Genomic DNA, 25515 nt, shown 5'->3' on the forward strand with positions numbered 1-25515 from the left:
AGAGAATCTCATACTGAGTGAAATGAGCCAGAAAGACAAAGACAAATATCATATGATATCCCTTATAACTGGAATCTAATATCCAGCACAAATGAAGATCTCCACAGAAAAGAAAATCATGGACTTGGAGAAGAGGCTTGTGGCTGCCTGATGGGAGAGGGAGGGAGTGGGAGGGATCGGGAGCTTGGGATTATCAGACACAACTTAGAATAGATTTACAAGGAGATCCTGCTGAATAGCATTGAGAACTATGTCTAGATACTCATATTGCAACAGAACAAAGGGTGGGGGAAAAATGTAAATGTAATGTATACATGTAAGGATAACCTGCCCCCTTGCCCCCTTGGGAAAATAAAATTTTAAAAAATTGTAAAAAAAAAAAAAAGAAAATCTGAATTTTTGTTGTGTTTGTCTTTAACTTCTGACCCTATAGGCAATCACTGCCTACGGGGCCAGCCTATATGCTCTTCCCCCAGACTGTGTGTTTTCATGTTCTTTCAGATCATTTATCTCAAAAATCAGAGTGGGAAAGAGCAGACATGTGAGGGAGTAGGTTCTAAACGTAAGTGCCATGACAGAGGCTGTGTTCCCTGCAAAAAAAAAACATGTGTGTGCACCTGCCCCAAGAAACCTGGGGGATGTCAACCTTGAAAGCCTGACCATTACCCCTGAGTAGTGAGAGTCAATACGTAGAGTAGAAGGGACATGCTGTCCTGCAGGACAGGACTGTCCTTGAAGAGTAGCACAACGTGCCACCCCCAAATACATCACTTGGCATAAGGATTATTTTCAGTGAAAAGCAACTGAGAGAAACAGCACCCGAACAATTAACAAATTTTACTAACTAGCCTTTATCATTTACACTTAGTTTCTTCCACACAGTTACCCTCCCCCATTGACAACCTTGGAAGCCCCAAACTGCTTTCCTTTGTCCTGATATTACTGTTCTTTGTTGGAGATGCCATGTCAGACAGAGTTCTAAACCACTGCTTTGAGTTACTCATTTTCCTCTGGTTATCGCTCATGTACCTACAGGGAACACGTGCTATCAATTTCTGTTTGTTTTCCTCTTGCTAACCTGTCTTTGGTGATAGGGGCCCCAGAGAGAGCTTAGAGGGGTGGAGGGAAAGTAATTTTCCTTCCTTACGATCTTCAAACAGAGCTCTTAACCAAGTAGGCACCGACTCAGATTCCAGTATGGGGTCCAACACAAGCATTTTTTAAAAAGCATCCTCTGTATGTCTGATGTCCCCTCCCCTGATTAAGGACACCTTTTCTACACTCTGATAACAACCACTGAACCACGTAGAATCACCAGAATCCCCTTATGTGAACCATGGTACTGTAGCCACAGTAATGCCTTCACATGGCTGTGACCTGACATGGGAAACTAGTGTCCCTGTGACAACAATGTGCAAAAGACTTCTGCATTTAACCACAAACTACCTGGACCCCATAGTTGAAGGTGAATTTATGGGCTGGTCCTATCATTATCTTTCATCTCTTATTCTCTAAAGCCAGTTAGTAATGCTAAAAATAAAATTACATGTTTTGGAAGAATCTGAGCTTCTGCTTTAAAATAGTTGGGAAAATAGCAGAAAAAGAAAAAGAAAAAAAAATCATCAAGCTGAAGGAATAAGTAAACGCACCACCTATTTCTCACATTTCCCTAATTTTTTCCAGGGTCATCTCCATCTGGAATACTTTTCCTTATAGAACGTTCCTACCACTTCCTCTTCCCAAGACCACGTCTAGATTAACTCCCTGCAGACAGCACCAGTGATACTGAAGACGATAATTATGAAATGTGCTGAGTTCCCACCAGTGCCCAGGGCTCCCCGGGTGAATGACCTCATGGAGGTCAGCAAATAGCAGCGTCTGAATGGAAACCCACATGGACCTCATGCCCAAATCCACAGTGGTTTTTGTCACTGTTTCTCATTCATGTATAGCGGGCAGGTATGCAGTTGTATAATTTAAAAGATCAGACCCTTAGCCTATTAGGGTGCTACAGGCCTTGAATTCATTTCTCTTAATCTATCCTGGCAGACCTGAGCAAGGAGCCTACTAGAAGGACCGTTTCCCAAACAACATGAAGACACAAGCCTTCCTACAACTGAAGGAGTGAACTCCGAAAGAGGAAAGCTCTTTTCTCCAAAGAGACAGCAGGGTGGCTGACACCAGCATCATTTAAAGACCAGGCAGACTCCGGGGAATGTTCAAAACATCATATCCAAGGTGACGGGGGGAAAGGTACGGTCTCATCAAGGTACCCAAATAAACAGGCACAAACCAAAAACCCGCTAAACATTTTGCAACAATGCTCAACATCAAATTTGACCACCTGAAGGATAATAAAGTTCTTCCATGACAGTACTTGACTGTCTTTTTAGGGCAGCACCCTCAGCACATGGAAGTTCCCAGGTTAGGGGTCAAATCCGAGCTGTAGCCGCCAGCCTACACCACAGCCATGGCAACGCGGGATCTGAGCCGAGTCTGCAACCTACAACACGGCTCATGGCAATGCCGGATCCTTAACCCACTGAGCAAGGCCAGGGCTGGAACCGCAACCTCATAGTTACTAGTCACATTCACTTCCACTGCACCACAACGATACGTGGCTGTTCTTACTGAGTTCTTGGAAAGAGACAGTATTTCGAAACTTTTTCCTCCGTTTTAAAACCAAGTGGGGATGCCATAGTTCTCCCTCTCCTCAAAACCTACCTCTGGACGCAGAGTCTTACCTGGCTCCCCACCCTTTCCTGGCCAGGGAGGCTCTGGATATGACCATGGGGAGAAGTGGTTTCAGAAGGAAAGGCGGCGAGCCGTGAAGTGACCCTGACATCAGCAAGGCTTTGCCGGGTCATCCTCTGCCCAGCACCCAGCTCCTGAGAAAGGGCTGTGCGCCAGGGCTCACGACTGCACGCGGAGAGCTCGGCGCCACTGACCCACACTTGGGTGCCGACCTTCAGTCCGAGGCGGTCTAGAAGAGGGAAAGTGGGCCCCAGGACGTAGCGAATCCATCGCCTTCCAGGCAATAATAGTCCTGCGCAGCAGGTCCTTGAGAGGTGGAGCTAGAGAGATGCCTGTGGCCAGGTCACGTCTGGTGAGCAAGGAGACGGCCAAACGGAGGGTCCACAGCATCGGTGGGCTGTCAGGAGGCAGGGGCACAGGGCCGGCCAAGGGCTCGCAACCAAGGAGGACTCTCTCATCTCCCCCACAACACAGATAGTCTGGAGACATCTGTGCGTCACTCCTGGCAGGGGGGCGGGCAGCTATTGGCATCTACTGGGTAGAGGCCAGGGAGGCTGTTAAACATCCCACATGCACAGACCGCCCCCGCAACAGAGTCCTCTGGCCCCCTATGTTGATACCTCCAAGGCCTAGCGAGGGAAGGGAACACTGGGCTGGGGGTGGTCACTGAGTCAGCTTATGGCCAAGGTCAAGGTGAGAAGCTGGAATCATGAAGCAAAAACATTCCCTTTCACTAGCAACCAGAGATGCCAACTCAAACCACAGCAGAACAGCGTTTGCCATCCGGAAATTTGGAAAGATTTGCAAAGAAACGGTTAATTCTGGCCAAGCACACATGGCAAAGGCCTTCGCCCAGGTTTCCCCTGGAGTCTAATTTGGCATGTGTGTCAAGAACCTTAAAAAGGTTGAGACATCTCATTGCAAAGATTGTTTTCAAAATCTTTGAAAAAAATCCAGCCTGCAGAAAAGCCTTCTGCACCAAGGATTCCCATTAATTTTACTCTGAAAAGTGAAAACCGAGAAGCTACTTTAAGGACCAACAATAAAGAAATAAACTATGATATATCCGTAAAACACACCATTTCATAGTCAATAAAAGTTATCTTTGTAAAGTACTGCTAATATCAGGAAAAATTTATGATGTAGTGCTAAGTGGCAGAGACCCAGAGGGAAATTACATATGCAGCAAGATCTTAGCTGTTTAGAAGAAAAAAGAGACATGCACAGAAAGCAAATGGAAGAAAATATACCAAACCATAAACCATGATTATTTGAGGGTACTGAGCTTTTTTTTTTTTTTTGTCTTTTTAGGGCTGCACCCATGGCATATGGAGGTTCCCAGTCTAGGGGTTGAATCAGCACTGTAGCCACCGGCCTACACCACAGCCCCAGCAACAGGGGATCCAAGCTGAGTCTGCAACCTACACCACAGCTCACTGCAACACCAGATCCTTAACTCACTCAGCAAGGCCAGGGATCAAACCTGCATTCTCATGGATACTAGTCATGTTCATTTCTCCTGAGCCACAATGGAATGCCAAGGGTACTGAGCTTTTTATTTTGTTTTTTGTTTGTTTGTTTGTTCTTCTTGGTTGCCTATAATGCATTAATTTTATAGTCATGAAAATACATCTGTTTAGAAATTTCAGGACGATACTAAAGGCTTGAGTGAGGACAGCAGCTGTGGACCAAGGGGTCGGCATGAGGGACTTTCCGCCTTACCAAAGATGGGAGAAGAAGGAAGAGTTCAAACATGACTCCAACGTGTGAGTGTTGGGTCCAGGAAGTAAGGACACCCATACCAAGAGTGGGAAAAATCTAAGTCGACAGGTGACAGCAGTGACCTGGGATGTGCTCTCTGTTCTATCAGGAGGCCATGGGAGCACAGTCTGGTGCATGAGCACAGAGTCTGCCCCACCCCCACGAAATTAGCTGGAAAATAAAGGTAAATAATGTTCCTATCCCCCACGGACTTTTAGGGAGGAGCAAGTGGATTGAAACCCATGAAGAATCAATAGTCAAGACATGGAAGCAACCTAAATGTTCATCAACAGAAGACTGGACAAAGACGCCGTGTATATATGCAGTGGAATATTACTCGGCCATGAAAAGAATGAAATAATGCCATTTCCAGCAACATGGATGGACCTAGAGATTCTCACACTAACTGAAGTCAGACAGAGAAAGAAAAAAAACATCACATGATATCACTTATACGTGGAATCTAAAATATGGCACAAGTGAACCATCTATAAAAAGAGAGACTTGCAGACAGAGAGAACAGACTTGTGGTTGCCAAGAGGGAGGGGGAGAGAGTGGAACAGATTGGGAGTTTGGGGTTAGTAAATGCAAACTATTAGATTTAAAAAGGATAAGCGATGAGGGCCTGCTGTACAGCCCAGGGAACTCTATCCAATCTCTCAGGAGGGACCATGATGGAAGATAATATAAGAAAGGCAATATATATATGTTTGTGACTGGATCACTTTGCTGTATAGCAGAAGTTGGCACATTATAAATCAATGGTACTTTCATTTTAAAGTTAAAAAAAAAGGAAGAAAAGAAAAGGCAGAGAGGAATCCAAAAAACATGGTTACGGAGGTCAAGGACGAGGGCTCTGCCCTCTGACTCTGAGCATCTTTCTTACCCGAAAATCACATTTGTCTCAACAGCTATTGTGACAGGAGACCAGAGTCGGAAAAATGAATAAATGAATGAACAAGGGGAGACAAGTTCAAAATATAATCTGGTCTAGTTCTCTCTTTCCACAGACAAGAAACGGAGACCTGCCCGGGCCCCCAGGGCTCACCCCTCTTCTGCAAAGGCCCAGACAGTAAACACCGCAGGCTGTGTGGGCCACACGGTCCGTCTCAACTACTCAGCGCTTCTGCTGCATCGCAAGAGCAGCCACAGGACATGTGACTGCACCAGCCTGGCTGCGTTCCAGTGGAACTGGCAGAACAGGTGGAGGTTTGCTCAGCCCTGCTCTCAGCTGTCACTGCGTCCCCAGGGTCCCATTTCATTGTCCATTTGTCAGCTGAATCGAATCCTCCCTGGCTTCCCTGGCCGTTAACAACAAAACAAATGGACACAAAAGCGCATTCGGCCTCGTTCTCCTCTTAAACTTGCCCAACAAGAGGGCAGAGGCCCAGGCTTGCTCACCTGGTCCTGGAAAACCTCCCACGGCAGGAGGGTGCATGGTGTCGACCTGAGTGCTGGCTGCCCCTGGAACAGGGTGGACACGTCCCCATCAGACTGGAGGCAGCCTGGGACCCGCAGAGTTAGACACACCCCCGGGCACTGCCCGTCACCAGGGACCCCGTCACCCCACCCGACTGTTCATCAGTGGCAACCGTGCGGGCTTTACCTTCTGCACAGTCTGAGAATCTGACCATGTCTCAGCACCACGGCCACCCTCTTGCCAGTCACGGCTCCTGCTCGATTGTTCCACATACATTTGCTGAGTGAATGAATAGATGACAAGGGTAGGACCAGTCGGGGAAGTGTGAGAGCCTTCCCGGGGCAAAAGCAACGCTCCAGGCAAACGGCCGAAGGCTTCGGAAGGGAGTTCCCGCTGCGGCACAATAGGATTGGTGGCATCTCTGCAGCGCTGGGACACAGGTTCAATCCCCAGCTGGACACAGTGGGTTAAAGGATCCTGTGTTGTCACAGCCGCAGCCTAGGTTGCAACTGCAGCTCAGGTCTGACCGCTGGCCTGGGAACTCCATATGCCGTGGGTCAGATGAAAAGAAAAGAAAAAGGCCTGGGAAGAACCAGAGCCTGCTTGCAGGGAAGGGGGCTTCGTAGGCAAAGGGAATAGCAGGGCAAGGGCAGAAAGAGAAGCGGGTGCCTTTGGGGAGCACGGAGGCGAAGAGTACACAGGCCAGAGTAATAAAAGGTGCTTAGATGTGTGGAGTGCCTGTCAAAAACAAGCACAAATAAACAAACACAAGATAACAAACATCCAGGGTGGGACAGCGGAATTCTCTGCACACAGGTGCTAAGGCCCGTACCCCACGGCCCCCGGTCCAACCTTGCAAAATTCTTGACTTGTTTTAGAAAGATTCCGCAGGCCACAGAGCGGACAGGGAAGATTAGCTGGCAGAACGGGCAGCTGAGAGGCTCTCGGACCCTCCTGAGAAGGAAGGGTGTAGACCCCTCGCTGCTGGAGGGCCTATAGGAAAATGGCCCTCAACTGTCCAGCACGACCTTGGCAGCTGGCAGACTGGCCCAAGGTCACATCCTCTTCCCAGGGGTATGAAGGCCCAGTGCTCTGGCCTCCAATCAGAATAACTCTGAAGGGCCAGCCCAAAGTCAGAGTCGCCTTGGGCTTTCCTCACGACTCTATCACAGACACAGTCTCTGTTGTCTGCCCAGCCCTGCTTTCCACTCCCATCCACGAGTGTCCTTTCCACGAGCGCTCTGCGATAAATGTCCACTCATCTCCACCCCAGAGCTGGATTTCCAGAGACTCCAACATGAAACACTGGCCAACGGGGTCACGTCTTAGACGACAGAGGATAAGGAGCAGACAAATTATGGCCGGCAGACCAAATCGGGCCCACTGCCTGTTTCTGTACATAAAGTTTTATTGAAACACAGCCAGGCTCACATATTTATGCATCATCTGTGGCTGCTTTCATTCAGCAAGGGCAGCGCCGAGTAGCTAAGGAGACCGCATGGCCTGGGAAGCCTAATATAATTGCTTCCTATCATTTTACAAAGAAAAAAAAAATTTTTTCCCCAGTTTTACACCATTAAAGAAAAATCAGGGAGTTCCTGTTGCGGCTCAGTGGAAATGAATCCGACTAGAATCCACGAGGATGCAGGTTCGATCCCTAGCCCTGGGTTAAGGGTTAATTCCGTGGGTTAAGGATCCGGTGATGCCGTAAGCTGTGGTGTAGGTTGCAGATGCGGCTCAGATCCTGTGTTGCAGTGGTTGGGGCGCAGGCCGGCAGCTGCAGCTCCAATTCAACCCCTAGCCTGGGAATTTCCATATGCCATGGGTGCAGCCACAGAAAGGGAGGGAGGAAGGAAGGAAGGAAGGAAGGGAGGGAGGGAGGGAGGGAGATCACATTTTTAAGTAAGGGCTCCTGGCATGTCTTCCGGCCTCACTGGGAAGAAGTCTTCATGGGACTGGGGAGCTGGGCAGGTGTCGGTGGTCCACTTGGCATGTACACATGTAATGCCACGTAACCGTCCCCTGGAAGGTCTAAGGGGTCTCCGCCTGAAACAAACCTCAGGACTAATATATTAGATGATGGAGTCACAACCCCAGTAGACGCACTAATCACTTGGTGACCCGGCAAGGGTTTGCCCCTCCCCTGCCATTCCCACCTCTGGCCACTAGTGATAGCAAACCCCACTGGGGACTTCTCAGCCCAACACCAGTGAAGCCTGTGCAGACCCGGCAATTCCAAGACAGAGGGTCCGCACAGAGCATCAGCCTCTGCGGCAGGGGGATGGGGGCAAACCGTGCCACGCAGCTGTGTCTTCCCCGGAAGCATCTAACCCAACCACGCGGTTCTGCGCCGTCTACCTGGGGGTCTTGGGGACAGGGGAAAGCCTCAGATCCGGGCCTTGAATGTGAAAGGAAACTGGCAATACTGGTTTAGATATGCAACACCCAGTGAGAAGACAAACACGCAGATCGATCCTGTGTACCCTATAGAACATAGAAGAATGGATTTCAGGCTGGGAAGCATTTCTGAGCCAGTACGTTTTCACAGCATCAAATGACATGGCTGGTTACATTTAATTAGAAATTAACTGTGTGGCTTTCTCTCCTAATAGATCCTACCAGGGTAACTGGGCACCAAATGCTGGTATTACCTGCCCAGGAGTGGTCTTCAAACATCACCTTGGAAAGTGATAGTGGAGATGGGGGCCCACCCTTGAGAATCCCCACCATCCTAACGTGGGGACCAGCATGGCCCAGCGGGAGCAAGCACACAGGACTGCTCTCAGCTCTGGCGCCTCATGGCCAGGTGGGCTTGGGCAAATTAATCTTCAAGCCTCATCTGTCCTGCCTGCAAAATAGGAACGGCGATATTCTCTTTACAGGAGGCTCTGGGTGACTCGAAGCAATGAATACAATGGTTGCAGCCCAGAGCCAGGCATCTAAGATTTCCATAGTATGTGTTGTGGGTACTGATAGGATGATGGTGATGGAATTAGTTCTTCCTCACAACAGATGCTGGGATCTGTACAAAGCCCATCTAGCAGGTGCTAGCAGGATGCCTCTAATAGTGGAGGTGTGAGTAATAAACATACCAGGACTGAGGAAATGAACAAGAGGGAACCAATTTCTAAATCCTCAGCCTCTGAAAAGAGAACAGGTACCGCCAGGTCTGTTAGAATGCTACAGCCCAGCAGACATGGCCAATCGGCACCACAAAATGCATTTGATGGTGTCCCATTTTCCCTAATCTTAGTAATCTTTCTGGGTGCGTGGCCTGGATGCTCATTCAAGAATGCAATTTATAGGACTCTCTGTCTGATGACCTAATGACTGAGCTAAAATTGCTTTGCCTCCATTTGCAGAATCATCCAGATTGCACCTACCTTGCAGCTGAGCATCACTAAGTCAGCCAGCAAGGATACTGCTCATTCGGTATTTTGGAAGCCTCCAGATAAAAAGCATCAGATTCAGCAATGACGGAGTAGGAAGACCACTAATAGCAAGTGTAGCCACGGGAGGCTGTCAAGAATGCCTCAGCCAAGATCCCAGCTTCAGAGGGAAAAATACAAACAGTTCCTTGGAGATTTAATAAGCATTGCCTCTGTCGGAAAGCACATGCAATGAGGGCTACAAAGCTTTGTCAAGACTGAAGGTCAGAGAGCTCACCCTTGAAGCCTTGTGTGGATTATGCCAGGAACCAACTGAGGTCATTAGAATCCAGGGTTTTGCTTATAAATTTCAGCCAAGAATTCCATAGTGTGGACAAGAAGTGCTTTCTTGTCACCTGGGAAGAAATACATTCTATTGTAAATGAGTTTCTGAGTGAGAGCACACACCAGTACAGGGATAGATGTGTGTGTGTGTGTGTGTGTGTGTGTGTGTGCGTGCATTTGCAAACACTGAGGCATGTGTCCCAAACAGCAAACCCAAGATTCTACAGATCTGAACATTTTGTTTGTTTGTTTTTGTTTTTTAGGGCCACACCCATGGCATATGGAGGTTCCCGGGCTAGGGGTCTAATCAGAGTACAGCTCTGAACTTTAAGACTAAGGGACCAGAGCCTCATGCAACCTCTTTCCCTGACAGATTTCATGTCAGAAAGACAGAGCAGAGAGTTCCCGTCGTGGCGCAGTGGTTAACGAATCCGACTAGGAACCATGAGGTTGCGGGTTCGGTCCCTGCCCTTGCTCAGTGGGTTAACGATCCGGTGTTGCCGTGAGCTGTAGTGTAGGTTGCAGACGCGGCTCGGATCCCGCGTTGCTGTGGCTCTGGCGTAGGCCGGTGGCTACAGCTCCGATTCAACCCCTAGCCTGGGAATCTCCATATGCCTCGGGAGCGGCCCAAGAAATAGCAACAACAACAACACCAACAGACAAAAGACAAAAAAGACAAAAAAAAAAAAAAAAAAGAAAGAAAGACAGAGCAGCAAGTTCTGCAAGCTTAAGAAGACCTGGGAGAACACCGAGTCCCTCCCCTCTGCAGTTTCCTGATGAGGAAACAGGATCAGTTAGTGTGGCTGCTCCAGGGTCAATGTGCTGCAGAATAATAGATCAGCAATGCTAAAAACGTGATCCGGTTTCCACGAAATCTCTCCTTCCTCCAGTGGTAGAATGAGGCCACGGGACGTAGAGCCACTCAAACGCTGCAGATCTGACTCTCTGGGATGAGAGCTATTCTGAGGCCCAAGGGACGTAGAAATGAGCGCACACTCTTTGCCTAAGAAAATCGGTTACACGAGCAGTCGTTTCACAAAGTCCCAATCAAAGATCTGCTCCGTGCCAAAGCCCAAAACAAGGTGGGGCAGTTTTCTCTGCTCATGCTCCTCCGAGACAAGTGTTTGTGACCTGGCTCTAGTGATTTTTAAGCATCTTTTGAAGAAAGTGCCAAGAATCCGAACGATCATTTCAATACCAGGAGGACAAAGACTAAGGTGTGCTTCAGTGGGAAGCAGGCAACAGTGTAGGCGGTATATTTCCAGACTCTCCATCAGCAAGGAAGAAGAAATGGCTGGCTTGAGCGATTTCTTTAAAAACCAAAGTGAGGCCCATCTTTGCAACCCTGGCAGCTGCTTATATTTCCTCTCCTGCCATAAGGCTGCACCACTCGGCGGCATTTGACGGTCCCTAATCAATCTGCAAGCCATGTCAAATTCCTTCAAAAATCTCCGAGCATCCAATATATATACACTTGTTAAAATTAATTACATCATTTAACGTTTCTATGCACATTATAGCTTTAAAATGGTTTACAGTCATTTTTATTAATTAATAAAGCTTTTAATGGACAAAAATTGCACTGTAAAATTACTATGCATATGCTGCTTTTTCAATTTTACTACTATTGTGTTTAAATATTTCCCCCAAGTGGAAAGTCACTAATTCATAAACCAGTCTCCTGCAGAAAGTAGAGCTGAAAGTCGGAAGTTTACACAGAGAAGGAGAGACATCTGGCCTCTGGCCAAGGCTTATTCCCTCACAACCCCAATCTCCCAAGAAAGGTGAAGGGTGCCCAGGACAGCTGACCTTGGGGATTCTGCTTGACCTGGCAATGGTGAAAGGCGACAAACCCCAGTGACCTGCCCCGAAACACAATTACAGAAACAGAAAACTGCTGCTCTTGCTGTGTGGCGTGGCGGGGGGAGTCTCCAGTTTGCCTCGTTTTGAACATGTCCCACAATTACTACACACTTTCACACAGACGCACATTACAGGGCACTGGGGTCTGGTTTCTAAGGCCAACCCATCAATATCAACTACCCGATGGACAGGTAAAAGGGCAGACATCTGGATGTTTCCAGATGCGCAGATGATCGGACCAAAGGGACAAAACATCTGGGAGTGGACGGCCCTTGGTTCTTCTCACCCTGTTTTGGAACCATGAGAGCCCAAACGAACTTCACCTTGGGGTCTAGTTTCCCACTCATTACATGTGGTCCGGAGCTGTTGTTGGAAATAACTGTTTGAGGAAAGGCCTTCCCGAATCTACAAAAGACCATCACAAAATCTCTCCTAACCAGACACCAGCACGGAGCTGTGGATGGACAGCTCTGAGTGGAGCAGATAATGCAGCTACTGAGAACCGCGTCTTGGAATAAATTACAGATTCACTCATGCACCTCACTGGCGCATTTACCTGAAGCAGAGGGGGCTGCGCTTGGCGCGAGGGAGGATGGGAGCATCACTCACCTGCCGCATAGCTCCAGCCGGGGATGTGGATGGACAGTTGGTTGGCAGGACCATGACTGTCGGTGTGACAATGAGCTGTTGGGTCCTCCTTCTCTTTTCTTCCGGGGATCTGGTTAGTTCCCGAAGCTGCAAATGCTGTATTTTCCAATGGAGAAGAGCCTCTCCAAGGACATGCGCCGGTGCCCACAGGCACCCTCCCCAGTGATGGGTTTTCCTCCAAGAAACTTTCTTGCAAACCCAGGTTCCAGCAAGGGCCCAGGAGGAGCTGCTTTCCCTCCGTGGGCTTCGGCGTTAGAGCTGCGCTTATTGGCTCTCTGTTCACTGTGCCACCTGCTCCATCTGGTGTCCGTCTGTGTGAACTGCAATTCAGGTTGAGAGACAGGACAGATCTGTGTGTTTTAGGGCCAGCAAGTCGAGGGGGCTCGATGGGGACAGAGAGGGACCTGTCCAGGTAGTAGATGGAATTTGGACACGGCTGGGACACTCTGAGATGAACGCAAGAGCTGAACACCAGAGGACTCTTTTCCACCCGCGACCGTGGGGTGCCTGGAGAAAAACTGTCCCCCCCGTTGCCCTCGTTGGTCATCCAGCAGTCCTGTCCCTCACACAGCCCTGCGTGGGCCTCGGGGACCTTCAGCCCCATCACAGAGCAGTTTCTGGAGAATTCTGTGCAGCCAAAAGGTGCCTGATGTGGACATGGATGGGTACCACTGGCCAGCATGGAGGGGTCTCTGAACAGAGCATCCTGCGCCCTGCACCTGATCCAGAGGGGGTCCCCCACAGCCTCCCACACCAGGGTGCTGGCGGGGGGGCCCACGCGCCTGGCTGTTATGGTGATGGATGCAAACCCTTTCTGGGAGCCACCGCAGGGCTTCTCCTCTTGGGGTGGCTGCTGTGTTACAGGTCCTTGCTGCCCTGCAGAGGTCTGCATTCCTAATCCTCCAGGAAGGATTTCAAATGCCCTGTTAATGGTGACACCGCTGCGATTAGCAAAAGAGGGCTTCGTGGAATAGGCGCACGGCACAGGCAACGCGGCTCCATTTTCTTTTGATTTATTTTCATCAATCAGATGTGAAATGACAACGGATGAAATCATTTTTGTGTTCTGAGATGCCAGAGCCCCCTGCAAATGGAAAAAGGCCACAATTATTCAAGCGGCCCATTGTAAGGCGGGCAGGGAGCTCTTTCAAGAGCCAAGAGGGGGCTCAAGTGTTTCTCCTTCAAGGCCTTTCATCCCACACCTGATGCCCACCACCTCTGAGCAGCAGAGGGGCGGGAAACCCAGATCTGTTTGTGAAATGATTACCTCTGACTGGGGAATTGGTTTTCTCTGCCAGGTGTCTGCGCTTAGCTTATTTAATGGTGTTTGTGTAGCTGGGGATGGTCAGATTTCGAGGGTCAGCTGCCCCAGATCCAGCAGCACCTGAATACAGACAGGTTCACAGCCTCGTGGAGAAGGAAAAGACCGGATGCTGGAGGAGGGCTGGGATTTGGGGGCTGGGGGTTACCTGGGGGAGGAGTCAGGGCTCCTCCATGGAAACAAGGACTGTGAGTACAAGGAGCCCCCCACACCCACCTTGGTCCCACATCCCAGCCCAGTCCTCCACGTTTGCTGCTGCAGACTGGGATTCAGTCACTTGCCCTTGCCTGGCATCACAGGGTTTTAACCAGGAATCGTTAACACAACCTTGTAAATCAACTACACTTCAATTAAAAAAAAAAAAAAGAAAAAAACTCTAAGATCTAATTAACTTATTCTTTCTGCTTAGTAGTTGAAACTTAATCCATTTCATGTCAGCCTTATACATCTATTACACATAACAAAAGGAAGTATTGCTTGGCAAAAGGGAAAAAGTCCAGAAATTGAAACAATGGAAACCAAACAATGGAGCGTGACAATCGCCCAGACTAACGCGGTGACCATCACGTCACAGGATGGGATGCAGGTGAGGGGTCTGGACCAGGATGCAGTTTTGCTGCAGTTCTGCGCTCAGCTGCCTAAGCGTGAGGTTTTGATCTCAGTGTCTCACGCTTCCTAATGAGCAGATCGTATGTCCTAACAGTAAATCACTAGCGTGTCCAAAACAATGTGCTGTGATGCTCAATAAAGCATCTACCCAGGTCGCGACCTGCAAGAGGACTCCCTTCTGTCCTCGTTTTGTTTATGCTGTGCATCCACCAAGCCCTGCAGAGAGCAACCTGGAGGACTGAGGGTGCCCTGAGCTAGTAAGTGCTCCCGGGGTCCTGAGCCCCCACTTTGACGTCCATTATTCCACATGCTTCAAACAAAATGAACCCTTTTGGGAGTTTCCCTTGTGGCTCAGGGGTAATGAACCCGTCTAGCACCCATGAGGATGCAGGTTCAATCCCTGACCTCACTCGGTAGGTTAAAGGATCTGGCATTGCCATGAGCTGCAGTGCAGGTCGCAGATGCAGCTTGAATCTGGCATTGCTGTGGCTGTGGCATAGGCTGGAAGCTGCAGCTCCGATTCAACCCCTAGCCTGAGAACTTCTAGGTGCCGCAGGTGCAGCCCCTAAAAAACAAAACCAAACCAAAAGAAAACAACAAACCTGAATTCTTTCATGAACTGCATGCACAGATTCCAAATGACCCTGTAACTGCTCAGCTCAACACACACTGCCTGCGGAATCTTCCCTTCCGGAGAGAGCCTGAAGGCAAAATTGGAGCCCAGCACTAATGCAGCAGTTCTCAAATGCCAAGGGGCCTGGAATCAGCCGGGAGGTTACAGGAGCAAGTTCCCCAGGCTCCAGAGTCTCGGATTCTGTGTGAAACAGAGCAAGACCCTGTGGGCTCTTGGGCACAAAAGCCTTTCTGCGTCCCCCATTGCTAGTTTGTAGGAAACAGGCCTCATTCAGCCTCCAAGACCTTCCCTAAATTCCAAAGGGCAGGTTCAAACAGCTGCTAATCAGGGAAGGGAGGGGATGCGGAGACCAGGGAGGAGCCACCAAGAGACAACAGTGCCGCCTTGGGGCACGTCCTGGTTCCCCCTCAGGGGATACACAGAGCGGGAGCTCTTCTGAACGAAAACCTCCAACGAATGGAAGATGTTAACTCTTTGATGAAGCCTCCTTCATTCCAGAGAAGTCAAGGTCTGAGAGCCCCCAGGACCACCAGAGCCCGTCCCAGCTTTTGACGCTTTTGAAGTTTTCCAAAAAAGGACGAATGCAAGCCTGCGTCTACCCTCATCCTTACCTGCGGCTCTGTTTTCCACTCCCAAACGAGAAGACCCCTTTCTATTTTCTCTCCAAGGAGGGAGGGCACGGTCTTTAGGGCATCAGCCTGCTGTGGCTTCCTTTGCTCGGCAGAGCAATAAAAGCTACTCCTTTCTCCCTGGCCCGAAACTGTTCTTATTTGGTGAAGAGAGGCTGAAGTTTGGCAACATGTAGGTGGGTGGGTGGGCCCAGGCACCTGCACTGTAACGTCCCTGTGCTGTAGGTGACCCAGGAGAAACACTTGGAGAAGCACTGACAGTCATGGGGCTGCTGGTCCTTTCAAGGAGGGGGGGGGGGTTGATGAGAGCAAACTGTTCTCTTTTCTAAGAAGGGCTCAGGAGCACAAGGGCTCCTTCCTTTTCATTAGAGCAGAATTAATATTCATTTACACAACTAGTGGAATGCTTCCCTCCACTGGACTTTGGACAGGAGGTCCCCTTGCCTGTGACTTGAGCACCCAAGGCTCATTGCGTCCTTACTGTTAGACACGGGAAAACGAACATCTTTGCTAGTTTTTCCCTTGTTTTCCTGTTTTCAGGGCACCCTCCATCACCTTACCCGTTGTTCTAGTTAAAGATACGTGGTAAGTTGCAAATTCCAAAGATGACAAGAGACAGGAGAAGAAGAAGATACGGTCAGAGCATCCTCTTAAAATCTATTCTTTGAGAAACCAAAATATCACGGCTACCTTTTTCCAGATGGCCAACCCGAGCCAGGCTCTGCTTGAAACCTCTTCTTTCAAGGTTGGGCCTCCTCTCCAGCGGTTCTCAGCCCAGACTGCACGCGCGAAGTAACCTGGGAGCTTGTGAAACCCCAAGGCGCAGGCTTCATCTCCCACAATTACATCCGAAGCCTTGGGGGTGGGGCCGTCCGTGCTTTTTAAAGCTTCCAGTTGCTTGCAGGGCAGGCTGTGCTGAGCACCACCTGCCGGCGGGAGGCCCCGCCCTCTGCTCGGCTGCCCCGCCCTCCCCTCCCCCACCTCCTGCAGTCGAATAGGAGAAAACTGAAGTTGACCTGGCAGTTTGACTTTTACCCAATCCTCCCACTTTAGTTTAGTTTGAAGTGAAAAACAAATTCCCAGGTTGGAAACGGGGCAGCATTGGTCTTGGAGTGCAACGTTTTGCAAAGTACCTCTCAAGATAACAACACGTTAGGTAACTCCAGCGCGTGACTCATCCCGTGATATAGCAGGTGACTATATGATATAATCAAACCTATGGAGGAATGGGGGGTATTTATATCGAAATGATGACACATGTTTCTGGAAATTCTAATGAATGCATTTGAATGTTGTAAGTTACATAATGTTGGAAATTACAATAACTCTGGCTCGGGTCGTCAGTGTCAGATAGTGAGACGCGTGGACAAGGAGAAATCTCTTTACTTCTGCAGAAGGGTGCGGGCTCTCCAAAAAGTGTGCACCCGATCAAAGGACCCTCCCCTATTTATCCCTAACGCAGGTGATGTACCTGTCCCCTTCCCATTGGTCAGGTCAGGGCACACACTCTTCCCCATTGGCTAATTTGAAACACATTGTTACTGGGAGAAGAGAGAAAGGGGAGGGGTGGGGGGCACAGGAAGGCATTTCAGCAAAGTGGAGTCACCAAGATTTCCTTTGATAGAAAAGACATTATGTTACTTCCCACAATAAGTGGAAAGAACCCTTCACTCACCCAATAAATCAAAATTTTGTTACTGTGGCTATAGAATGAAAGTAACTATTTTACTGTTTTATTTTATTATTTCTTTTTAGGGATGCACCCACAGCATGTGGAAGTTCCCAGGTTAGGGAATGAATCAGAGCTACGTCTGCCAGCCTACGCCACAGCCACAGCAACTCGGGATCCGGGCTGCATCTGTGACCTACACTGCAGCTCATGGCAATGCCAGATCCTTAACCTACTGAGCAGGGCCAGGGATTGAACCCGAGTCCTCATGGATACTAGTCGGGTTCGTTACCACTGAGCCACAACGGGAACTCCTTGAAAGTATTTTATTTTATTTTATTTTACTTTATTTTATTTTATTTTTTGTCTTTTTAGGGCCGCACCCACGGTATATGGAGGTTCCCAGGCTAGGGGTTGAATCGGAGCTGTAGCCGCTGGCCTACGCCATAGCCACAGCCACAGCCACAGCCACAGCCACAGCAACGCAAGATCTCAGCCACGTCTGCAACCTACACCATAGCTCAGGGCAATGCCAGATCCTTAACCTACTGAGTGAGGGCAGGGATTAGGGATTGAACCAGCGTCCTCATGGATTCTAGTCAAATTCATTTCTGCTGAGCCAGGACAGGAACTCTGAAAGTAACTATTTGAGATGCAAATTCTGCTATTCATCACAGAAAATCATGGTTAAACCATTTCTTTATTCACTCACCAGATAAATACCTCTTGAGCACTTAACTATGTGCCAGCCTCTGTGCTGGGGCTGAGGAATCTTTCTGGCCTCACGGAATTAACAGACTGAAGATAAAATTAAGCAGGTAATCAAATTGCCAGGCCAGGGATTATTAGGTTAAATGCTACCGAGTTTTTTCAGGGGTTTAGACTCAGCTTTAACAAAAGCCCCAACCAATTAACTGAGAGGAATGACCAACCTACTTCTTTTAAAACAGGACAAATTTTCCTTAAAAAGGAATCCCATCTTTTATGCCAAATACCTTCCCCAATTAAGCTATTTCAGGGTGTCACTCCATCTGTCCTTTATTTTGGGCTAATTGAACATGGCTTTGGAAAAAAAGATGTCTTTTATCTAAAATAAAATTAACTGCTGTAAAATCTGAATTGAAAGGAAGAAAATCCTGTTGTATTTTAAGTAGCACATTCAAGGTCAGAGAAAGGTCAAGTGGATAGCTAGCTGGGTTTTGTGTCTTGCTTGGGTAATAAATCACCCATCTGTTGACCTCACCACCCGACACGACACTGGTACCTTTTCTTTTTCATAAATGCTTCAGATATTGATTTCTTTTAAACGTTTCAAACCCAATTTTGTAGCGCTTGATAACCGCTTTCATAGTTTTATGCATTTTATTGACTGTTTTTCACTTTATATGTATGCCTTAAGGCGTATTACTAAAAGGGGCACCATTTCATAAATGGAAGGAAGAGAGATAAACAGCGGATGGTCAGGGAAATCAGATCCTGAACCGCTGGAATCGGGATGCTTCCATTCCCTCCGGTAGCAAATTTATTTCTCCCAAGGATAAGCATCTAATCCAATCCATAGCTTTGAGATCTGTATTTTTCTCCTTGAGGCAATTCTTCCCTTTTCCACAGCTGCTCTGTAACCTACAACCGCATTTGCCAGTGGGGGCTCTAGTGCCGTCTCCCCAGAGAAACACTCTGCAGTTACCTTTGCGCCAGCCGCAAGCATCCTTACTCCCACGCGGTGGATCTGGAATCAGTATCACTAGGTAATCTGCCAACCTGGTGGTATTTCCTCCCAACTCTGAGAGTGTTTTCAAACATCTGGGCTGGCTCCAGCATGTAACAGTAAGGGAAGACGGTTTGAAGACGAAATGGAAAAATCGGAGATTTTCTCCCTCTCCTTCTTGAAACTTTGGTCTTGGCACACGTATGCTAGATGTGTGTAGGATTCCAAGCAGTGTAACGGATGAGGGCGGAAAGCGGACAAGAAAGGGGACTCTTAGGAGTTCCTTTGTGGCTCAGTGGGTTACAAACCCGACTAGGCTCCATGAGGATGCAGGTTCCAATCCCTGGCCTCGCTCAGTGGGTTTTGAATCCACGTTGCTGTGGCTGTGGTGTAGGCTGGCAGCTGTAGCTCTGATTGGACCCCTGGCCTGGGAATTTCCATATGCCGCATGAGCGACTCTAAAAAAAAAAAAAAAGAAAGGCAAAAAAAATTAAAAATAAAATAAAAAAGGGGATTCTGGGAAAGTAAACCATGGGATGTATGACTGCATCATTTTCTGCAGAAATTAAAAATGAAGATTACAGGAGTTCCCATCATGGCTCAGTGGTTAATGGACCCAACTAGCAACCATGAGGTTGCCGGTTTGATCCCTGGCCCCGCTCAGTGGGTTGGGGATCTGGCGTTGCTGTGAGCTGTGGTGTAGGCTGCAGATGTGGCTCGGATCCTGTGTGGCTGTGTGGCTGTGGTGTAGGCCAGCAGCTACAGCTCCAATTCGACCCCTAGCCTGGGAACCTCCATATGTCGTGGTGCAGCCCTAAAAAGACAACAAATAAATAAATAAATAAAGTTGAGAAATAAGGAAAGTGACCTTAAATATCTCAACAGTGTGGTTATTCTGCTGATAAGTGATCCAGGATGAACAAATCCATTCAGTTATTAATACAAAAAATAAAAAAATTTAAAAAATAAAAATGAAGATTGCAAAGAGTTTAAATGCTACCAGAAATTGCCCAGGATAGAATGCCACATAATAAAAGAGAGGGATAAATGTTGATATCCAATAGATTCTTATGCTTAAAAAAATGCATGGGAAAAATGAGGGAAAAAATACACGTATAAGTATTTTCTTATTTATGTATTTCTGTGTTTTCCTAAGTGTCTCCATGAAGTTGCCATTATTTTGGTTATCAGGAAAATTTAAACACTGTTTCTTTTTGGAAAAAAAATTCTGCTCGATGTTTCATTCCTGTGAAGTAATCACTTGGCTGAAGAAGTGTCTGCATATCCTTTCTGGGCTTCGATGCATTTGAGAAGAACAGTGATCAATCCTGCGCAGGCTCCGGGGGCGAGGTGGGGATTTATGGCAGTTACAGAGGAAGGGCATCCATTTAGAGTGTTTCATCATCTTACAGCATGCATCCTTACGACAAACACAGGGATCGGCTTCAAAGGCTCAAAGTTGGGAGGGAAATTTGAAAGTCACACGACTGTGAGGATCAAAGCAGAGGATCCAGATCCTTCTAAAGCAGATGTTTATAAGGTGTGATTTCTGGGCGTTCGGTATTTAACTCCGTCACAGATAATGACCGTGTGAGTGTGTGTTACAGAGACCCAGCCACATGGCCCCCAAATCTATATCATTAATGACCAAACTCATTAATTTTAACATCAACAGGAAAATGATGAAATGTGCCAGCTCAATGTGAGAAACAGGTGCAGAAGCTCTTCAGTCAGCCTCTTTCTTTTAAAAAGTAGTAAGCAGTGGACCTTGGCGTCATCCTTTCTTCTTAAAGGGACCTCTCTTCTTTCATGGTTCTCAATGGTCCACGGTTGATGCAACTCATTTCCTTCCCTGCAACCCAGGGTTCCTGCTCCTGCTCCCAAGAAACACAGTAATTACAGCCCCGCATCTCCACATCTTCAGATGGGAACTCTGTTCCATATAGAACGGCTTTAAATATTGACAACTGCATCTCAGGACCCAGGATAGTGTCTTTTCTCCATCGTGTGAGATTTTAGGCCTGGGGTCTCTAAGGAAATGTTGAGCTTTATTAAACACAGAGCTGGAGTTCCCATCGTGGCGCAGTGGTTAACGAATCCGACTAGGAACCATGAGGTTTCGGGTTCGATCCCTGCCCTTGCTCAGTGGGTTAACGATCCGGCGTTGCCATGAGCTGTGGTGTAGGTTACAGACGCGGCTCGGATCCCGCATTGCTGTTGCTCTGGCAAAGGCCAGTGGCTACAGCTCCGATTCGACCCCTAGCCTGGGAACCTCCATATGCCGCGGGAGCGGCCCAAAGAAATAGCAAAAAGACAAAAAACAAAAAAAACAAAAAAAACAAAAAAAAAACCACAGAGCTGAATCGAAGGATAATACCTAAGACAAGCATTTGTTGGGGGGGGGATTATTTTTTGCAAATATCCTTGCTACTTTAATGTTATGAGGGATCAATTGTTAGAGCTCCATTCTTTTTTAGAATTACAAAAGGGGTTGGTGGCAGAATTTCCATTCGCGAAAGACAGCAGATGCCTTGTGAACCATAACAATTTGGACAACTCTTTCAGGCAGGAAAGTCCATATTTTTAAGTTCTGTTCACTGGAATGAGCCATTCTCTATGCCAACCCTTTAGAGCAAGATCAGACCAGAAGCTCTGGCACCAGACATCTTATGAGCTGCAGGATTTGGGGCAATTCAACTACTGGAGCTCCTGGAGCTTTAGTTTTCTCATCTGCAAAATAGGTGTAATAACAATACAGTCACCCCTCAGTATCTTGGGGTGGTTGGTTCCAGGACTCCCCTCTGACGCCAAAATCCACAGATGCTCAGGTTCCCTATGTAAAACGGTGGCGTGTTGGCATAGAACCTACACACATCCTCCCATATACTTTAAATCATCTCTAGATTACTTATAATACCTAATGCAATGCAAATGTCATGTAAATAGTCACTGTCAAATGGCAAAGTCATATTTTGCTTTTTGGAACTTTATGGAATTCTTTTTTCCAAACCCTTTCAATCTGCAGTTGGGTGAACCCACTGATGCAGAACCCGCGGATAAAGAGAGCCAACGGTCCCTCCCTCCCAGGACTGTGGGAAGGACAAAGGGAATGAGACAGAGCCTGGCATGTGATGCGTTGTCAATATCACCCCTGTGTATAGTGTTCTTTATTATCGAGAATCAGAAACATTTCATTTTGTAAATATGACCTCTAATTCTCTTCCCTGTGTGAGGCTGCTGACACTTTTTGCCGTTGTAACAACCTGCACTGGCTTGTTAGATTTCTCATTACCTCTTCTCCACCTTCAAAATGCTCCATGCCATTATCCTCTCTCTCCAGCAGATTAATTTTGGCTTAAAATTGAGATTCAACCACCACACTCTCCTTTGTTCCTGCCCATTTACACAACTGTTGGTGAAGATTATAAAACACTAATTGAATAGACGCTGCATACCTTAGTCTAACAAGTCTTAGCCATTGATGGTTAGATTTTCTGCGGCATTGATTCCAATTTTTGAGCAAACACATCACGAGTAAGCCAGCGATCACGTTTTACAACTGGCCACATTTTGCCCACTATTCCAGAAGGAAGAAACGTGCGTTACCTTGGTGACGTCAGATTTCTTCGCTGTAACGTCAGACTGGAGATTTCTAAGGGCAATCTGATCACAGGTACTGGACTGATGGTCCCGTAATCCTGGGCAAAAGGAGATAATATGGCTCCTTTTTAGTATACAGAAGGATAAAATGGACGATGTAACTTTACCATAAAATGGAATGTCACCTACACACGTATTAGATGAACCAGTAGCGAGTCCAGTGTATTCGGACCCAGGATAAAACCGTGTATGTTTCCCTCATTTATTCCACCACCTCTGTTGAGGCTCTCTGAGTTCATTATTACTTAGTTTATTCGGCCGCAAGACTCCTTCTTCCGTACAGCTATGTTCCTAGACTCAGTAATAATTGAACAAGGTTAGCCCTCACACGTTCACCGTGTCGTGATCTACAACCAGCAGCAGAGAGAATCCTATCTATGAATTTCTCAACAGCCTGGAGTTGAGAATGGCTGAACTGCCAAGACCGACTTTCATCCACCCTCTTAACGCCATCATTCTAGAAGCAGCTGTGAGCCACCGAGCCCCTGATACTGAAGCTGCTTTGGAATATGTGAGGATGATTTTGTGAGGATATTGTGAGGATAAATGAGACACCGTGGACTGCCCTCCACGTAGACAGTGGCCACAGCGATAGCCAAGGGTAGCTTCAGGTCCAAGTGCACACAGCAGTGGGTGGACCAAGAATTGTAAACCTGGTCCTGGCTCCATCATCAACGAGCTTGAGGATGACAAAAGCTATAGAATGGCTCTGTGGCATCTCCTCACCCACCCAACCTGCCCTGCACACCTCTCGGAGCACTGGGTAGAAGGACAAAGCTCTCTGGATGTGCGCCAGCAGTCTCAGGACAGCTGCAAGGGTGTCTTGCTGCAAATGCAAGAATGCGAGTCAAACACAGGAAGGAAGGGCAATGAGTCTAAATGGACTCACAGCCCAGGGTAACAATGTTGCCTCCGCAAATGCAGATATTCCAGTGAAAATGATCTTACGAAAGGTTACAAAGAATGGTTTCCAACCTGCTGGTGCTGCTGTGGAGAAAGAGATTTAGGAAAGCCGTTCTCTAAAATAGCATCCTGTCTTTATCAACTCCTGCGCCGGGTTTATTTAAAAACTTAGATAGATGTAACACATTTTCTGGGGAAAGTGATATGCTCTGGTATTTTCCAGTTTGGAAGATTTGCAAAGGGGTCAGGACATGCCAATTTACGTTTTTTTTTTTTTTTTTTTTTTTTTTTTTGGCCGCACCTGTGGCATACAGAAGTTCCCAGGCCAGGGATGGAATCAGAGCCACAGCGGCAACGCTGGCTTATCCCCACTGGGCTGGGGATCGAACCTGCGCCTCTGCAGCAACCAGAGCTGCTGCAGAGGCACCTTGGGATCCTTAAGCCACTGCACCGCAGTGGGAACTCCAGGACATGGCAATTTCAAGGGCCAGCACTGACCCGTCCAAAGCCTGTTCGTGTCTCGCCTCGTCCCTGGGTGACGACAGAGCCCCGGGAGCTGTCCCAGACGTGTGGCGGCGCCTCCCTCTATGCCTGTTACTGAGTGACAGAGACGGTTATCCCAGATGACGGGCACAGATTACTTTCTGTGAAGAGCAAATACAAGTCCTGAAAGAGCTCATGGATTTTTTCGCAGAATTGACGCATCATGATGAACTGGCAAGAAGGCTGATGAAGACAGAAGTCGCCTGGCTCTGCTCACGTGGCACCGTGTGCCGAACCCTGCAGGCAGCACAGCCCCAGCTCAGCCAGGAGCCCACGCTCCCCCTCTCTGAGTTTCTTTATCCATAAAATGCAGATAATCACCCCTCCTGCCCAGCCTTGCCATCCAGGCACTAAGGATAATGTGTGAAAAGTAGCTGGGCTGGGGCAGGATATTGGGCTAATACTTGATAAACGACGCTGGTTATGATTATCAATGAGCAGGACCAGCATTCCCAGTGGCTCAGCAGGTTAAGGATCTAGCATTGTCACTGCTGTGGCTTGGGTGGCTGTTGTGGTACAGGTTCAATTCCAGGCCCAGGAACTTCCACATGCCATGGATGCAGCCGGGGAAAAAAAAAAAAAAAAAGAGCAGGACCAAGGCAGTCGCTGTCCCCTCCCCCACTCAGACCCAGCTGGTCCCTAACACCCAGGCATCAGAGGTCACTGGAATCAGACCACGGAGGCCCAGGGTCTCTAGCTACTCGAGCGACTTTGGGCACATGACTCAGCACCCTTGGCTCCTTGCTGTGAAATGGAGCTAACGGTGTTTCTTTCAAAGAGTTCCCGAAAAGGACTAAGTGACCTGAATGGCCCTTAGCACGATGCCCAGAATCTAACATGCAATCAACGGCGGCTGGAAAGTGCAGTCACATCTCTAGCAGCGGGGGGGGGGGGGGGGGGATGACGGTCACAATCAGACAAGCAGGGGCTGTGTGTGAGCATCTTGTTGCTACTGTAACAAATGACCATGAACTTAATGGCTTAACCAACACAAATGTATTGTCCTATAGTTCTGGAGGTCAGAGGCCAACATAGGTCTCCCTGGGCTAAAATGAAGGTGTTGGCAGGGCTGCACCCCAGCTGCAGGGTCGAGGGCAGACTCAGTCACTTTGCCTCTCCAGCTCCTAAAGACAGCCACCTCCCTGGCTTATGGTCCCAAACCACTCCCACCTATGCTTCCACCATCACATCTCCCCTGTGACCTTCCTACCTCATTCTTATAAGGACCTTTTGATTAGATTGTGCTGCCAGATAATCCAGGAAGCTTCTCTTTCTCCCTTTCCTTTCTTTTCCTTTTTTTCCTTTCTTTTCTTTTCTTTTCTTTTTTCTTTTCTTTTCTTTTTTCTTTCTTTTTTTCCTTCTTTCCTTCTTTCTTTCTTTCTTTCTTACTTTCTTTCTTTCTTTCTTTCTTTTTCTTTCTTTTCTTTCTTTCTTCTTTCTTTCTTTCCTTCCTTCCTTCCTTCTTTCTTTCTTTCCTTTTCTTCCTTCCTTCCTTCCTTTTGCTTTTTAGGGCCGTACCTGTGGCATATGGAGGTTCCCAGGCGAGGGGTTGAATCGGAGCTGTAGCTGCCAGCCTACACCACAGCCACAGCAACGCAGGATCTGAGCCTCATCTGCAACCTACACCACAGCTCATGGCAACACCGGATCCCTAACCCACTGAGAAAAGCCAGGGATCAA

At 48.0% G+C, this 25515-nt stretch overlaps 1 protein-coding gene across 16 annotated transcripts in view; it reads right to left on the reverse strand.

Moving 5' to 3' along the window:
* C14H10orf90 (chromosome 14 C10orf90 homolog) overlaps window positions 1–25515 on the reverse strand; it is a 235829-nt gene that overhangs the window by 61592 nt on the left and 148722 nt on the right. For 12 of the 16 annotated variants that reach the window (XM_084995868.1, XM_084995862.1, XM_084995860.1 and 9 more), the window contains 2 exons: window positions 22336–22427; window positions 12121–13243 (listed from right to left, as the gene is read on the reverse strand). In XM_084995868.1, the coding sequence (XP_084851994.1) occupies window positions 12121–13216 (1096 nt within the window). In that variant the 5' untranslated portion in view covers window positions 13217–13243; window positions 22336–22427. Of the gene's footprint in view, window positions 1–12120; window positions 13244–14691; window positions 14904–16042; window positions 16210–18708; window positions 20604–22335; window positions 22428–25515 lie in introns of those variants that run through there. The other 4 variants (XM_084995870.1, XM_084995867.1, XM_084995864.1 and 1 more) reach the window with 2 other exon arrangements.

The sequence above is a fragment of the Sus scrofa genome, chromosome 14 (assembly GCF_054392235.1).
Source record: "Sus scrofa isolate SSC_HxYL_T2T_F1_AM1 chromosome 14, Sscrofa_HxYL_maternal_Yorkshire_Landrace_v2.0, whole genome shotgun sequence".
Classification (NCBI taxonomy): domain Eukaryota; kingdom Metazoa; phylum Chordata; class Mammalia; order Artiodactyla; family Suidae; genus Sus; species Sus scrofa.